The following is a 17,671-nucleotide window of genomic DNA, read 5'->3' as shown; positions in this document are numbered from 1 at the left end:
TGCTCCAAGTCCAGGTCCTGGCCAGGGGAAGCTCAGGGAGAAGGAAGTCCCTCTCCTGCTGTGCTGATCTGACATCTAAATCTCCCCAGAACTCATTGAATTCTGTAGCACTCCATGCAGTGGAAGGATGCATGCGTGTGAATCCAGTTACAGGATTAGGAGAAAAGCTCTCGGCACAGTTGCATACTCACAGAAATTGTAATCGAATGGTGTGTTCAGTGGGACCAGCTCACATATCCCAGTTTCAGGGATGTTGTTAAGACTGTGCTTGTGGGCTTTTCATTTCCGAGTGTTTTGACCTTAGACACCTAGTGGAAAGTATTTTGTGTGTTACAGAAGTAGTATTGGGCTTTGTTCCCCAGATTAAAACAGTCATATCTGCTGTATTGTGTTCTTGCACAACCTAACAGCTGAAATCTTGTTTGGATGCTGTCAGCCACACTGATGGAATGCTGTTTTTTGGATCCTGCTCTGGCATTATTTCAGGCTGAGTTTCTTTAATCCATGGTAAATATCCTACCGACTGGCTCTGTGGTGAGGCAGATCCCACAGCCAAACTACTCAGAGGATCTGTTAAGCCTCAAGTAGCAGTGTCCAGTAACCTGTGTGTGGAGAGCGTGGGCTATTCATAATGGCAGGAATGAGGGCAAACAGGCACAGTAGGCTCCGAAACTCCACTGCTGAATAGGGAATAGCAGCAGAAATAGTCTGTTATGGAAAGACACTAAATGCTGCCTGTATCCCCATCTCATTTTTGGTTCAGGGGTTTTGGGTTAATACAGAACCTTTTCTTATATCTCATAGCTTGACTTCCAGACCAGTCTTTCCTGCTCAGTTTGCTTCCTCTGCCAACATCTAACTTCTCAACCTGATCTAACTGCAAAATTGGCTCTGCTCTGAGCAGGAGGTGGGATCTGGAACCACAAAAGTGCTTCCAGCATCCGTTACTCCGTGATTCTGATTTTTACTGGTCCTCCAGCTAACTGGGACCAATGTACACAAAAACTTCTTTCTTTCCTCTCCTGACCAAAGCTGCTGTCTTGTTTCACTTCCTTAGGTTTAAATGCTTCCTTTCTGTATCCACAGCCTTTGTTAAGCCATTTGCCCATTTCCCTCTTTCATAATTTTGCGCTTTCCTGAACCACCTCTTTACATAAATGCAAGACCAAACCGGTTCTTTTGAACCAGTTCTTCCATCATCCCAAACTGTTTCTACCCACATAGGCTGCTATTAAGAATTAATTAACAGTTGTTCTGCTCGAGTTTCAGTCTTGGTCAGCAGTATCGGAATTGCATTAAGTAGAGGCATTAAAAATGCAACAGTATTCACGATATCAGCCTCAGAATATGAACCAGTGCTTTGTATGTATATGGTTTAGCATCCTAATAAACCATGAAGCTCCTGCATTGGGATCACAGGTTCACCTGATCTGCTATTGCCGTTTGCCTTCTCTGATGAAACATTAAAGTCCTGGGGACAGGGACTGTCACCAGTTACATAGGCACCGTGTGGCACAGGATGTGCTGCCATCCCCACACAGCACAGATCATCTTTCTCTCTTTTTTTTTTTTTCCATTTTCTTCCTGAAGTCTCTCTAGAAGCTGTCAGCAGTACCTCAAGGGTACTAATATTGCTGTGTTTTCCCTACCTTCTGTCACTCATGCCCTTCTGTGAGATGATACGCACCTCAAGGACCCTTTCTAATGCTTTTCCCAGGTCCCATCAGCAGTATTTTAGTAAACCGCTATGGCAGCCGACCCGTGGTGATATTTGGAGGCCTGCTGTGTGGCATTGGGATGGTCTCAGCTGCCTTCTGCACCAGCATCCTGCAGCTCTACATCTGCGTGGGCTTCATTACAGGTAAGAAGAAAGCATCTCCTTTGGACTCGCACCTGAAATTCACTTCTGATGGCTTGGGCATCCTCAGCCAAAGGCAGTGGGAACCTGGTGGGATCAGAAGCTGTCAGGACAGGGGCTCTAACTGGTTAACTGCTCCAGATGAGCTTTAGCAAAGAGCCTGTTCCCTGCTAGGCTCCGTGTCCCTGGCTGAACATCGCGTGCAGGGGCTCAGCAGGGGACGTGCTCCTTGCAGATGAGCGCTGTCAGCCAGAGGCGATGGTGAGGATGGCCAGCCCTGCCCTCGGCTCCTGCTGAAGCAAACGCAGGCTGACTGCACTCTGCTGTGGGCAGGGCAAGCCCTCCGAGGTGCCAGTGTGACTGTGAAGAAGACACCTGTGTTCCTATGTAACATGTTACCTTCCCTCTGTGAGATGTATGAAATGAAATTTCAGGGGGTTGCGTTGGTTTACTTGCCATTTGCCTGCTTGTGAGGTAAAGAGGTCCTTTAATTGAAAATAATAACCACTTAGAGTCAGTTGAAAATATGCAATATTCTCCCTATAGAGAAAAAAATATATATATTTCCTTATTGAAGTTATCATTTGAATTTTCTGTAGTGAAAAATGAAACTCCATGTTGGAAACTCTATCAGGAGAAGGCATGGGCTCAGTCCAGCATCTTTAAAGTCTGCAGGTGCTGGGTTATTGCTTTTAGAGGTAGATAGATTGGAGTTCTCCATCTGTGTGAGTATAAATGCTTAATTGCAAGCATTTTTCTTTGATTATTTTGGCTAAGGTACAGACAATGTTTCTTCCAGTGCAGCTCGGACATCTGCCTGAAAGCATGACACAATGAGTTCAAAATTGGCTTCTGAGGTTGCAAGGTGTATGTTTTAATGAATGTTCCCTGTCTCAGTGCAGCTACATTAGGTATTGCTGCTTTCTGAGCAAGAAAAGTGTGAACCTAACATTTAAAATCAATAATACCAGCCACTATCAAGGTAAATTGGGACAGAAAGTTTGTCTCCTTGCTCTCCTACACCAATATTGCTTTATCAAATCTGCACAGTAGTGAATAAATCCCCAAGTAGGATTCCCTCTCTTAAACCTTGCTCTTTCAAAGGAGAGCCACTGTAGCTAGATAAAACTGTGTTGCATCTGAATGCATAAATTTTGCAGATTCCTTGAAAGAGATTCCAGACACGAAGCGGTGAGAAATAAAAATAACCAATGGTAACCAATTCAAAATTTATCGATGCATGGGCTTGCATCATTCTCTGCTAAACAAACATCTAGCAGGTTGGCTAATGCTGGATTAGTACACAGAAACCATAAATCCTTTGCTATAAACATACTTTTTTTTTTTTCTTTTCTTTTTTTTTGTGAGCAGAAGGGCTCAGGCAAGGAACAATGCTGAGGGAAGGCACTGGTTTCTGTTTTCTAAAGTACTGTTGTCTAAAAAAGTTCCTGGAGGGAATTTTGCACCCAAACCCAATAGGATTTGTGAAGATCCTGCTCTTTTTGGCCTCTGACTCTCTTTGCAAACCTGGCCCATCTGCCCACTCCAGAGAGTCACTAATAGGCATTGTGTATGTTGCACACATAACCCTCATGGCAGCAACAGTACAGGGACAAAGTTGTCCTCGTGTCCCCTCATCTTTAATGCTGCAACGTTTTCTCAGAGCAAGGCACATTTCTTGTTGGAGAAGCCTTCCCCTCCTGCATGCTGCACGAGAGTGGCTGTATGGATGAGGTCTGAGCTAATAACCCATCATTTCCAGGCATGGTGTGTGTGCTGGGGAAGGAACATTAATTTGACAGAGAGAGGGAGATGCTTGTAATCCTGCTAACATGCTTGATGCCTTTAATTATGCTTGAAGTGCTGCTGCTGGTCAGGCCTCACATGGAAGCATTCAAGGGCAATTATGAAGCTGCCTGCTTGTCATGTGGCAGAGACAGGAGTGCTGAGAGAGGAGAAAGCCTTCTGCAGGGGCTTTTTGCTGCTAAAAAGCAGCCTGTAAACATCACAAGTTTTCCAGCCTCCTTCCTAGACTGATGTCAAAGACCGTGTTCATGTAACGCCTTGGGATGGAGGTGAAAACAAGAGAATTGGTACGAGGAGGTCCCCGCCATGCTCCTGTGCCTGGGGCATATTAATAGAAACCTCTTCAGAGGAGCAGAGCAAGAAGTATCTGTTTACAGCAGAGGGATTAGACACGGCAATCTCGCTTGCTTTCTTGATTATGTCTCTTCCCATTTGTATGCAGAGCAGGGGCTGAGCTCTGCTGTCGGAGGCAGCTCTGAAGCAGCTCTGTCCTTGATGTCACCGAGCTGTGGGCTGCATGAGGCACTTCCCTGCATGTGCTGTAAAACCCAGGTTCTCTTCCTTGCTCATCATTTGTTTCCCTGTAGCTCCTAGAAAAAGAAATGGGGTGTGCAAGCTGTTGCCCTGGATGGATGCCAGCCTGGATACCTTAAAGGGTAGATATTCAGGCACAGTACATCTTCTTCATGTTTGAGGTAGCAGCAGCAGATTTCAAAGATAGTTGTAAGCCAATAATGACCGGTCAGAGTTCAGTTCGATCTCCACCAATTAGGCCACGATTAAATAACATGGGATCTAGGGTGAAGCACATTGACTAATGAGACTGGAGTCTTTGCCTCAGCTCTTAGAGTTGAGCATTGAAATACCTGGTAGGGTATTCCCTTGCTAACAAAGGGAAAACAAGATCAGTAGCTACTCTTCTCACTTCTTCTCACTCCTGTAGCATGACTTACTTCCTTCTAATATGAGGGAGATGGATTTAATCTAGGGAAGGATGCCCTGTTCAGCACAAGCTTGTTTCTGTTTGTGCAACACCACCGATAGACCTCTCTGTTGTATCCTTGGTAAGAAAATGTAGTTATTTGTGTAACAATTTCAGTCATGGAAAAGCTACTACTAGATTCAGAAAACAGGAATAAAATTGATATAAATATTTCCAACTAAAGCCATCCAAAAGCTTGAAGTAAATTGAAATTCCAGTCAGTCAATTTGAAACTCTCCAAATTTAATTAATGGGAAGAGCATGAGGTAATATTAAATTAAATTTGTCTGACTGGCAAATTAATGTTCACATAATAAAGATTTGAGTTGATTATTGGTTAAGTAGGTAGCTGGCATCCAGTCTGATTTTCCTTCTCACGACACGGGGTAGATCCAAAAAAGGATTCTGTGAAAATAATGGTTCAATTCCTGCACACAGCTACCAGCCTGGGAAATGAGGAGCTAAAGCAGACTCCTTATTTAAACTAATTCACTGTGCTGCATAGTCTTGGGTGAAAATAGTTCCCATTTCTAAGTACTGTCAGGGTTATTCTCTAACAACACTGTGCTTTGCCTACATAGTTCTCAGGCTGGCCCTCCTTACAGGCATGAATATGGCCCCTTATGAGTTATGAACAGGCTGTACTTCCCAAAGACAGGCCCTACCAAATGTATGGACTCTTCAGAACCAATAACTCATGCTGAAAATGTTTCCTATTACAACTAGTTTTAGTGTTGCCATTTTGATTTCTTTTTACTGTTTTAAACTTCCAAGTAATTAAAAAAGAAGAAAAGGAAGCTGAGACTTGGCAAAAATCATAATTTTGCAAAACCACTCAAACTTAAACTATCCAACATCAGTCGAATTCTGCTGCATCAGTTCGATTCTACTCTATCAGCAACTAATGATAGTGTTCCTTAATTAATTTTGAGGACCCTGACCTTTCTAAATTCTCTTCTGTAAAGCAATATGCCTAATTATGTACTGCACAGTTAAACAAACTAATTATATAGACTAATGAACAAGAAAAAATCTGCGTGACCCTATTTTCAAGATTCGTGTTCTCTGGTATAATCACTTCAAGGATTACATTTCTGCTTTGTTCTAATGTGGCTCATTCTTTCCTAGATGATAGGGTGAAAAATATGTGGCATGATTTTTAAATGTCATTTTGGTGGAGTTCTGTAAATTTAACTTTTTAAGGAAATACTACAAATCAGAGAAATATTTGAAAAGATTATAATATGCTAGTGCTCTTAAACAGAACTGTAGAAAGCTGATGGTGTCACAGCATTTGGTATCTATTCTTTCAGATTTTACCTTTGCAAAAGAAGCTGATTAGCTGAATTAGCAGCGCGGATTTATAATACCATTTATATATCTAAATGTAATAAAAATACATTTTAATTAAAAGAAACACTCTAGGGTCCTGTTTAATTAGCATCCTAGTAGCTGTTTTGCTGCGTACTTGCAGACCTCTTAGTCTTTTGCATCAGACCTGAATTGCTCAAAGCACCAGACTGGGAAGGTTGATATCTGCTCAGCAGTAGTGCTGGGTGCCCACCACCCATGGGAGGGTGTGCCAGCTGCAGTTGGGCATGGGAAGGATTTGAGGCAGAACAACCTTCCTCAAACTAGGAGCTGTCATTTTTTAAAATCCATCCTCTCCTCTGAGACAAAGCTGCTCTGTCTGACCAAAACCAGCCAGCATTCATTGAGAGTATAGTTTCAATTTGTTCCAATGCAAACTCTTTGCAATAATGTTTGCCTCTCAAGAGGTTTACAGCACAAAATGGAGGTTTACGGAGCAGATAGTTCTGTGACCAAAGGTATCTTTCTGGGGCCTGGTTCCCCACATTCTTCAGATGGAAATTTAGTGGTACTTTGAGCCCAGAGTATCATATTGAAGAGCCACCAGTGAACCAATGCACCATTAATTTGCCTAAAAACATGAGCTGGGGATAAAATTGGTGTCAAATCTTTCTTTGTGCATCTCAACTATTTTTCTCTGTTCCAGGATTTGGCCTTGCTCTCAACCTCCAGCCATCAGTGATTATCATAGGGAAATACTTTTTAAAGAGAAGACCCATCGCAAACGGCCTTGCTATGGCAGGGAGCCCTGTGATGCTTTGCACCCTGGCTCCTCTCAACCAGTTCCTTTTTGACAATTTTGGCTGGAGGGGCAGCTTTTTAATTCTCGGGGCAATTTTATTAAACTGCTGTGTGGCTGGAGCTCTCTTCAGGCCCATTGGGGCACCCAAAATCCAGTCAAATGAGGAAGTGAAGGAGGTTCTGAAAGAAGAGGTCACTAAGGATGCCATGGAAATGAACAGTTCCACGAACATCCCTGTGGAGACAAAACCAGAAGAAGAAGAAGCAAAGGACTGTTGTGAAAAAATCAATAAGTACCTTGATTTTTCCCTCTTTAAGCACAGGGGTTTCTTGATTTACCTGATTGGAAACGTGCTCATGTTTCTAGGCTTTTTTGCCCCCATTGTTTTTCTGGCACCCTATGCAAAGCACATCGGCATTGATGAATATTCAGCTGCTTTCCTCCTTTCAATCCTTGCTATCGTGGATATGATTGCCAGGCCGGCCACTGGCATCATTGCAAACAGCAAGTGGGTCAGGCCACGGATCCAATACTTCTTCAGCTTCTCCATTGCTTTCAACGGTGCCTGCCACCTTCTGTGCCCCCTGGCTTCTGGCTACAAGGGGCTCGTCATTTACTCTGTCTTTTTTGGCTTGGCTTTTGGCATGGTTTGTGCCATGCTTTTTGAAACTCTCATGGACCTTGTGGGAGCTACCCGGTTCACCAGCGCCGTTGGCTTGGTCACCATTGCAGAGTGTTGCACAATATTGCTGGGACCACCCATAGGGGGTGAGTGTCTTTCCTTCCTCTGCTTCCTACGTGCTCAATTCTTTTTCTACAAAGGGCACACCACATCTGGAAAATGCCATATTTGTCTTTATAAAATCTGACTTGGCTGTGAATTAAATAACTTCATAGGTGACATCCTCACAGTCAGAGGTACTGTCCTGTCCATATAAAGTTCCCTCTCCTGCAATGTGTGTTTCGCCTGAATTCCAAGCTAGGCTTGGAAACTGGTCACCCTTAAGAGTGCAGCACAACTAAAACATTTAATTAGGTTCTGTGTTCTGTACACATTTGGATATATAAGGTTAAGTTCTGCTAATTCTTTTGAGTATGACAATATCATAATAAATTTGAAGAAGGTACAGAAAGAAGGTAGTTTAATCCCATTTCCTGGATTTGAGAGTGAGAGCTGGCTGGTACTCTGTATGACACATCTTGCAGAGCCATTCAGTTCTTCATATTACCATGTAGCTCATGCAGTGTGACAGAAGCAGCTGTATCCTCTTGCTTCTAAGAGATTCATTATTTAATTAATGACAAACAAAAGAGGATACAATTTAAAAATGACCGCTTTCTGAGTTATATAATTTTCTGTGTGGAAGATTAACTTAATGACCAGAGACTGCTAATGAGGCCAAAAGAGTGCTATGTAATAATCAGTAATATTAATTTTGTAGGGTTTTCCCCACTATTTTAATAAGCAGCAAATTTATTGGTTCTTTGGCATTTTAATAACCTACTGCAGGGTTCTGCTTTAATGAACTAAGTAAATTGTTCCCAGTGTGTTTTATGACTTTATCTTATTCTCAAAGGAAAAGAGGCGAGACTATCCTACTGTTGAATTTTCCAATACTCTACTCATTAAAACTCTCATTGAAACCTATTCAGGAGACCTCTAGGTCATCCTGATTAGCAGAAAGGGAAAAAAACATTGCAATTAGCATTTGGCTGATGTTTCACCAGTAACATGAAAAACAGTACATCGAAAATGATGTACAAAGACATGTAGGAATGATTCAGGAAGAAACAGTGACCAAAACCAGTTAAAAGTTATTTTTTTTTCTGTGATCAAGAAATCTATTTGGTGGCTATAAAATCCCTTGTTAGTGTAATAGTGGAATAATTAATCATCAGCTTTTCAGCGTTAAGAGTCAGTCAGGAAGTAATTAAAAGTCCCTCATTTTAAGGAGGAAAACATATTCCAAAAAGTCAGAGAGGTAATGGATGATGGGCCAGTTTCAAGGAGGACTGTCTGTACAATGAAGGCCAGGTTAGGAGTGGGTCTTACTTTAATTAGGATCTGGGATGTTAAGAATGGTCCGTGGTGCTCCAGTAAATGGGAATTAATGCTCAGGATCATAATCCCAACAAGATTTGCATTACATTTTGACATAATGGAGAACAGTGACATTTCAATTAAGTCGTCTCTCTTCAATTACTCTGTTACTCCGTAGCAGGGGCATTAACCTTTGAGAGGAACCTGTCACATTTGTCTTGGCATTGAAATTATCTGACACTGACAGCATCATCTTTGCTTTCCTGGGAACTAATGTTTTCCAGTTCCACACAGTACCCTTTCATATTCAGACCACAGGTATAAATGCAGAAAGGGCAGCCACGACCAAAAGCTGGGTCCCTTCTGATGCTGGTGAATGACCCGTGGTGGAACAAATTGGTGGGTCTCTGTCAGGAGTCTGAGACAAGACCCAGTGGCCACATGCCATCTCACAAAGCTCTTCCCGAAAGCTGCCCCTTTTGTTGGCAGCCTTGGGACTAGCGAGTTGAACGGATGTCCTTTTGTACTTGGATCACTGAAGACAACTGAAAGACAGTCTGTGGACTCTATGATCAGAGGACTTAGTCTGCATGTAAAAAATAGATGTGCCTGAAAAGCCTGCACTTTACAATGTAGATTCTCTGTCCCTTTCCATTTTACTGTACAAATTTTGGGTAGTGTTACCTACATCGATGTTAACTACCCACAGGCTGTAAAGTGGAGCATGTGTGAAGTATTTGCAGGATCAGAGCACTTGTGGAAGAGATCAGAAGTACAGAGAATGTTTTATTTTATCCTACAGCCGTGAGGGTGTCCCTTTATAGTTAGGAACTCAAAACACAGTATCCTTGCCTTCATCGTCTCTCTTTCTTTCTTTCTTTTTTTTTTTTTTTTTTTTTTTTTTAATGTATCTTTTACAGGAACACTTATTGATACCTTTGGGGACTATAAATATATGTTCATTAAATGTGGAGCTGTGATGGTCCTGGCAGGAACATTCCTGTTCATCATGAATTACTATAATTACCGCATGCTTGCCAAGGAGAAGAGAAAAGCAAAAGAAGAGGACCCTAAATCTGTAAGGACAGAAAGTGAAGGCAGAAATAACTTGAACAAAGATACTGTACAGGATGGACCTGAGCTGGAACCTCTGAGAGAGGAACAAGAAAGACTAAAGAAGGAAGTGAATGGCACAAATGAAGTTTAAATCTGTTCTCGTGGGCTGAACAGGAAATTACTTCTGTGTTGCTTAAGTTGGCACTAGCTGTGAAATCACACTAGGTTTTTAATTTTTGCCCTATGCTCTGTCATGTGAATCCTCTTCTTTGTCTTAAGAGAAGACTAGAAATGAAGCTGGGATACACAGTGCAGTATCCATTCACATACCAAAGGATCTGAACCATTTCTCTTCAGATGTTTCCCATTTCCCAGAGGGGTTGTATAGAAATGTAATCATCAGGCCTACTCCAAGTACTGCACTTCTGTGCAGTGGAAAGACCAACAGCCATCAGGGTCAGCGCAGAGCCCTTCCACCAGCGTGAATGGGCTTTACACTGAGCATTGTGGTGGCTGGGTCTTTTCACCACGCAATCCAAATGCTTAGACTCTCTTTGACTGCAGTATCAGAATTATCCCAGGGATTTGGTGCTGCCTTCCATGGCCAGCTGTGCTGTGATTGGCACCTCTGTCTCATGAAAAAGCAGAAAAAAGCAGAATAGACCTTATGCTCATGCTAGAGCCACCTGAGCAGAACGAGGGCAGTACCTGCCTGTGCTGGCAGCAAGGCAGCCTGTCCTTGTGGCTGGAGTGTGCTAAGAAGGAGCTGACTTGGGGTGGCTCCTCATGGCTTGGCTACGGACTTTCTCAGGGACCTCTGCACTTAGCAAAATGCCTTGAGAGAGGTGGCATTATGCAGGAGGGCAACATAAAGCCAACATGCTGCAGGAGTCTTTCTTCCAGGTTGTTTCAATGTAAAGGGCAGAAACTTAAACTGCTTGAACTTTGAGCAGTATTCAAACTGTGCAAATTCTTTATTTTTATTTTTATTTTTCTCTAGGAGGTTACACAGTCCTTATTAACCAATATCTGAGTGCCTTACACTTTTTAGCATGCTTTTTCTTCACAACACCCTGGTGAGGCAGTAAGTGTTGTTGCTGCCAATTAATTGTACAAATGAAGAAGAACGAAGAAACGAGAGGCGTGGAGAAACTACGGTCATCACTGCATCCGTGAATAAAGCTTAGACACTCTACAGCTGCAATGGGATCCACTGCCCTGAGCTGGGAGCCTCAGCCACCTATGAGAGGAAAGATATCGTCAGCTGAGGAGGGGAGCTGAAAGCCTGCCAGCTGGGCACAGGCATCCCACTGCTAGAAAATAGCACGCACCACGGAGAGGTGTGCATTAAACCACAGCCCTCTCTGCAGTGCAGCCTGCCTACTTGGTGTGTTGTACTACTCAGGCTTAGTGATTTAAAACAGTCTTAGTGCCGCAACCTTGTGCGACTCTTTTTCCTAGTTTTGTTGCATCCATCCTGGGAGGAATCCAAACACAGCTGTCTCCTCCTTGTTTGGGCCCAGCAAGTCACCACCCAGTGCTGGTGCTGCCGTGCCTGGTGGCCTCGTGCCATCCTGCTGCATGAAATGAAGTTTCCTCGGGTCAACGACACAGAGCTGGAGCAGTTGTGCTAAATGTTGATCAGGGAAGATCTGGGCTCAGCCAGCAAGCACCAATGTATTTTATAATAAGCAGCCATTGCCTGAGAGCCATGGGTGCTGAGCATGGTATCATGTAGACGAATAATCCGCCTTTTGTGGATTTAGCTCCAAATGATGAGGTAAAAACAAGGATTTTTGAGGCAACTGACCCAAATCTGTCAAAACTGTCCATAGACCACTTATCCCCTTTCTTTTCTTCAGTGGCATCCATATGTGATTAGATGATAAAGTCTTTTTTTCATGTCTTTGTCACCTAAGAACTGTATTTAATTAAAATTTACATACATGCTATGAAGAATGACTTGTAAAAATCCTTCCACACATACACTGTACTCTAAAAGGTAAATCACTTATGTCTTTTTGTACAAAACTTTTCTAGTGAAGTCTTTTTTTTTTCCCGTAGAGGATAATGGTCTCTAGCTATTGACATCAGTAACCTTATGTTGTATCCTGTATTTTTCTAAAAAAAAAAAACAACAACCAAAATCTTCACAATATATTTAGCATTATGTTGCCGTGTTTTTAATATTCCTTATTTCTGTCAAATATATCTCTGATTGCTCAGTAAGAAAGGCGTTGATAAGAGGTCCTGAACATTTTCTAATGCACTTTCTGGAATCTTTAATACACTTAATAAAACTCTTCTAAAAAATGAAATGAATTGACGTTTGTGCATTGTGAACTGTAGGGTAAAGCTGCCTTTTAATTTGGTAAGGAATTTAACCTTACAGGGTTTCTACTCCTGGCTCCATGTACATGGTAATAGGATTCTTGATCATAGCCCCTTATTCCAGGACTACCACCAGGAACCCGGAACCCACTCAAGCCTTTTGCCATAGAAACAGGTACTGCCTTTAAGGCTACGGTACTATTTCTATCACATAGGAAGCCAGATTATTGTAAAACAATTTTTGACATTAAGACTGTTTTTCAGGGTGGGTGGCCTGCCTTTTCCCTGTCATCCTGCCTCCTGTCCCCACTGTGGGGTCAAACTTCAGATCACATCTCCCTGATTGGTGCAACGATGCCAAATAACTGTGCACTTTTAAGCATATGAGTAGCTCCAGAAATGCTTTGCTGAATCAAATCCCATGAATTCAATACCTTGCAGGCTCAAGCTATAATCCAGGCTTGGAAAAATCTCAAACTTTGCTAAGAACATTTTCAGTTATTAAAAATGACTGTTGCAATATAAAGTATCCATTAGAGAAAGATCTTGTGAAGGAGCAGACGCTGCCTTTGCATCTAATTTAGTGATTTGAGTTGTAAATTGGACACAACATTGTGTACCTACATGTATGGTTAAGACTGGAAAGCATCCATGTAGGCAAGTCAAGAGGTGTGAGTGTTGTACCATGAACATATGTACTGGGCACTTGGGGCAACTTGGGGCACAGTGGGGATATCAGCCGTGCAAGGCTGGTTGCTAACACTTTCATTGGAGTGCAATTGTTAGACATCTTTTACATTTCATTAACTTGTGACCTTATTGGAAGTGATTAGAAATTGTTCCCAGGGTTGCCTGAACTCTGCAAGAGCCTGTTTTTGATGCTGAACCATCACTCCCAACAACCACAAAAGAAGCCAACAGACCAAGCAGAAACACGGCGCCCACCACAGCCTCATCCTGCTGGTGAAGCACGAGTGGTGTTAATGGGGGTATGTGACAAGTGCCACAGTTTGGGTGTCTACTTGCATGACATACTCATTTCTCATTTATAGCTCCCCTCACTTTTTCCCTTCCCCGTATTTGGCATTCCAAATCTAAAGCCATGGAGCTGGAAATCAATATGTCAACATTTACAGAGGCAGAAGATGTTCTCCTTTCTACCTCCCTTTTTAAAAGGACGATAAAGCAGTGACTGTGCTTCATGGTGGACCAGTGCCACGGTACTAGAAGGTGACATTTCATTACACATTGTGCCAGACTCTGCCACACACAGTGTTGTTGTGTTCTGGGAAAGGAGCAATGCAGAGTGACTGAGAGTTTTATTTTATATCGCTAATGAAAATCTTCAGTGGGGTGATATCCAAGAAGATACTCATATCCAGCACTTAAATAATGGAGCGTAAAACCAGGCTTTCTTGTTAAGAGAGCTCAGGAAGGTGCAGTTTTCAGTCTTCTAACCACCACCAGTGTGTGTTTATGCCACTCTGGGCAGTTCTTCTCGTTCATCACACAGCAGAGCTCACGAGCATGAAGGGGAAGGATGTTCATTGTCAACATGTGCAATGAGAAAGCAAAATAAAAGTGTCCTCCACTGAATGAAAATAGTGAACCATGACCAGAAAGTACAAAACACATGAGGAGGCCAGAGAGATCTGGAAACACAGCAGAGTTGAGGTAGCTTGATAGTATTGATGTTAATAACAAGCAAACAAGCAAAGAAAGATAAAAAATGAAGTGTCAGTTTAGCACCCCCCCTTACCTCCCCCAAATCTCCAGACCAGCTACCATATATATGTGTTTGAAATATGTAATCATGTTAGACAGCATGAGATTATTCAGGACAGTTCCCGTGGCAGCTGACACCAAATTTATTTGGCTCTGTTCAGAAAATGCCTGGTAGACAATACAGGTGCATTCAGATTACATTGAGGAATGAATTTAAAAGACAACTTTCATGCCCTCCACGGTGATAGTGACATTGACTATAAAACAGTATTATTTAGACTTATCAGAACCGTGTGAGAGTGTTTTGATGACTGACATTCATAACTGTCAGCCGAGCTTCCCATAGCAGCAATACAGCTCAGAAACAAAGAGTCAATCTGCTGTCTGCTTTGGCACTTACTGAAGTATCGCCGTGCTTTTGTTTGTGTTTGGGGAGAGGATCATTTAAATTCTGACACCAAAAAAATGAATGTCTATAGGAAAGTGGGATCTTCTTTGTCACCAAGGTCAAGGACCTGCTATCACAGGTAACGGCATGATGTAATTTCTTTTGGAAAAAATGTACAATCCATTGTCCTGCAGCACCAGGCACCCACCAAAATTTGACCCTGCTATGAGATCTGTGTCCACAACCTTGGTTTGTCTGCAAAACATGCATAAGTCTACATGTATATGCTTAGACAAGCACAATCCTGCATGGCTTCAGATACCCATGTATCTTTAATGCTACAGCCATAGACATGTATTTTAGCCTGCCCATTAAGCTAAATGAGAGGACATTTATGCAAAGGAAAATTATGTACCCCCTCTTTCCAAAAATGAAGTCAAAACAGACACATGAAAAATCAACTTTAAAAATTTGCATTTACTTATTTATATGTTACTCCTTTCTGAAACATACTCTACATCTCTTCAACTTCAGCATTACTAATGAATTTGGACTGAAAACACTTCCTCTAAGTGCTCTCCTTTATCTGTTACAAACTACCTTGCTCAGGCACACTAGCTTCACGCTGAATTTGGCTGTCACGGTGCACTGTTTCTATACTTTTTAGAAGCTTGTTTTCCCCTATTTCAACATTTCTGAAACTCTACAAAGTCAATTGAAAGTTGTAGATCATCATTTTGTCAGAAATCAAGATAAAATTTTGCTGGATAGCCTAAGACACTTGTTACAGCACAAGCCAGCCAGGGAAGGCTTTGGAGGGGCAGCACCGTACCTCCTGCTTCAGGGAGGGGGGACTCATGGAGACTCCAGCACAGACACTTGTGGCTATGCCCTCTAAATATAACTGTGTCCCCTCCCGTGTTCAAAAGATGCTTTTACATTTTGACTTGTCTTAAAACAAGTGAAAGATATTTGGCCATAAGTGGCTGCAGCAGCTGGCTGTCCCAGCTGCCTCGGCTCTGCTGTCTTTTGGAAGCAAAGGGTCCTTTAAGGCTTATTAAAATCACACCAGAAGCTTGCATTTAGCCGAATTAGTGTGTCCCAGCCAATGCTGTGGGAAAGGTTAGGGGAGGTCCCAGCAGGCCAGGATATAATTTAAAGCCTCTTGGTGAACGTGGCTCTGTTTTACTTCTTACTTAATAAGGAACACATGCCAAGCAGATTTAAGGAGGGTAGAAATAGGGCTACTGCTACAAGAGCAGCTAAGAAGCATCTCTAGAAAGGATGAGGGTGTCCCTCAATGCAGGACAGTTGTGCAAATTGCCCATAGATGCTGCAGAGGCCAAAGTCTGTATCACTTTCAAACTAACCAGCTGATGGACCTGCTGGTACGAGCACCTCGGCTGGTATTGCCCCCCTTCACACCATGGTCATCACTGGATGGGCCATTTTTTACCAGCAACTTTTCCAGCCCATGAATTTGTCATTTTTAACACCAGACTAAATCTATGGGAAGAGAAATGCAGAGAAACACAAGCTCTCCGTAGGCTCTCCAGAATGTTTTAGACTTTTGCCTGCTCACTGTAAAGGTGTCCCACCAAAATGTGTTGCATGAAGAAATTCACACCTTCTGTGGGAACACTGCTGTTCTGGATAGGCACCAACAGGGAATGTGTTTCTGCTTCCTGGTCAAACCCATCAGTTTCTGAGGAGGGGAAGATATTCATTCACCAAAGCTGTCAGCTTCCAGGCCTAATTCTGAGCGAACTCAGACACATCGGCTTCCTTATGCATCCTGAATTCCCTTTGATGTGCAGAGCAGAGTCGATCAGTGCCTGCTGCTAGCAGCAGAGGCACTAATACAGCTGCAATTAAATAAATAGGGACAAGCACTTCCCTCGTACCGCAGACCTTGACATTCCCTTCATGGACAGATGAGATCCTTAAGTAATTTTTAATCAGCATGTAATCAGCCCTGGCCATTAGTTATGCCATCTGATCACAAACACAGCTCCAGACAGAGATCCTGAGGATATCCAGGAGGATCCATGCATTATTAAGTGAAACAACCACAGACTGTATCGCCCATTACTACTACATATAGTAAGTGCTTGTTGAGCAAACTTGCCAAGCCTAATTATCTTCCCAGCTGACTACTGTTGTTTTTGTTTTGTCCTTTTTTTTTTTTTTTTTTTTTTTTTTTGGCATTTGTACAAATCTAATGGAAACCACAGCAGGCCTGGCCTGCTCCTGCAGAGGCAGCATGAGGAAGGGAATCTCTGATGTGCTTCAGACTTCCAAGAGAGTCCCTATCTTGCATGTAGATGGTGTGCACCCACATCCCAGCCTCTCTCAAACAGACCGGAGGAAAAATCCACAAGGTAAGGCCTTGAAAGTATTCTGAGCACAAATATTCCTGCACGAGGTGTTGTCCTCCAGAAAGTCTGTCAGGAGTCTGTCTGACAAAAGCGCTAGTGGGTTGATGTGGGAAAGATGAATGAGTCCTCATATCTCATCCAGTAATTTAATAAAGAAGACTGTTCTGATTAACTAAGACCAGATGCAAAGCCTCCCTGTTGCTCGGAGGGTGGGCTACAGCCATATGGGGCTTCTCCTACAAGGAGTGCAAACATCATCTGTGTTATGGTACTTACACAGAGGTCCACGAGGAGGAAACACCACTTCTCTGGAGAAAAGCCTTCATTTGGAGACTTCTGCCAATGGCAGGGCTTAGAAAATCACAGACATCCAGAAGGCTGGTGTCCTTCTCTCACGGACCTCAGCATTTTGGAAAACAGCACTACTGTTTGGGCTTTATTTTTTATTATTTATTTATTTATTTCTAACGAAAAAGATTATGTGTGCGATGCCTAGAAATATATTGAACAAATTTACACAGTAGATGTTTGTCCTCTGACTTACCTGTTAAAGATATACTTTAAAATACAGTATTGTGTACACTACAGTATAAAAGCCCAAGGATAATTATACCATCTCAGCTTTCAGCTAGAGGAGATAGTAATTACACACTGTATAAATAGACTTGCAGAGAAGCAGCTTAGTAATTACAGTGTAACTAAGTTGTAGTTAATTTACTTATATTCTGAAGTGTAGCTAAAGTTAGTAGTTAGAGCCAGCACATGATGAAACACTAGCAATATACCTACCTTCATACAGTGTATTATTTTTCACCCGTATCTATCATGAACCTAGATATTTTCCAGGGATTAATGATAGGCTGTGAAAAGTTGATAGCCTGAAGTTCAGCAGAGAGCCATTAAACTGGTCTGGTCATTAATCCCTGGAAAATACCCTGCACCAAGGTTGTTATAAGGTGAATATGGAAAATAACTTTCCACACATATTGACTT

At 42.4% G+C, this 17,671-nt stretch overlaps 1 protein-coding gene across 5 annotated transcripts in view; it reads left to right on the top strand.

The window, feature by feature from the left end:
* The window catches only part of LOC101797576 (monocarboxylate transporter 2), a 38,816-nt gene extending 26,642 nt beyond the window's left edge, over positions 1–12,174 (top strand). For all 5 annotated transcript variants that reach the window (XM_072044242.1, XM_072044244.1, XM_072044243.1 and 2 more), the window contains 3 exons: positions 1,718–1,861; positions 6,664–7,527; positions 9,721–12,174. In XM_072044242.1, the coding sequence (XP_071900343.1) occupies positions 1,718–1,861; positions 6,664–7,527; positions 9,721–10,007 (1,295 nt within the window). In that variant the 3' untranslated portion in view covers positions 10,008–12,174. The remainder of the gene's footprint in view (positions 1–1,717; positions 1,862–6,663; positions 7,528–9,720) is intronic.
* The last annotated feature ends 5,497 nt before the right edge of the window (positions 12,175–17,671 follow it).

The sequence above is a fragment of the Anas platyrhynchos genome, chromosome 13 (genome assembly GCF_047663525.1).
Source record: "Anas platyrhynchos isolate ZD024472 breed Pekin duck chromosome 13, IASCAAS_PekinDuck_T2T, whole genome shotgun sequence".
NCBI classification, from domain to species: domain Eukaryota; kingdom Metazoa; phylum Chordata; class Aves; order Anseriformes; family Anatidae; genus Anas; species Anas platyrhynchos.
Note: the sequence above shows the minus strand (reverse complement) of the source record. Positions and strands in the feature narration are given on the sequence as shown.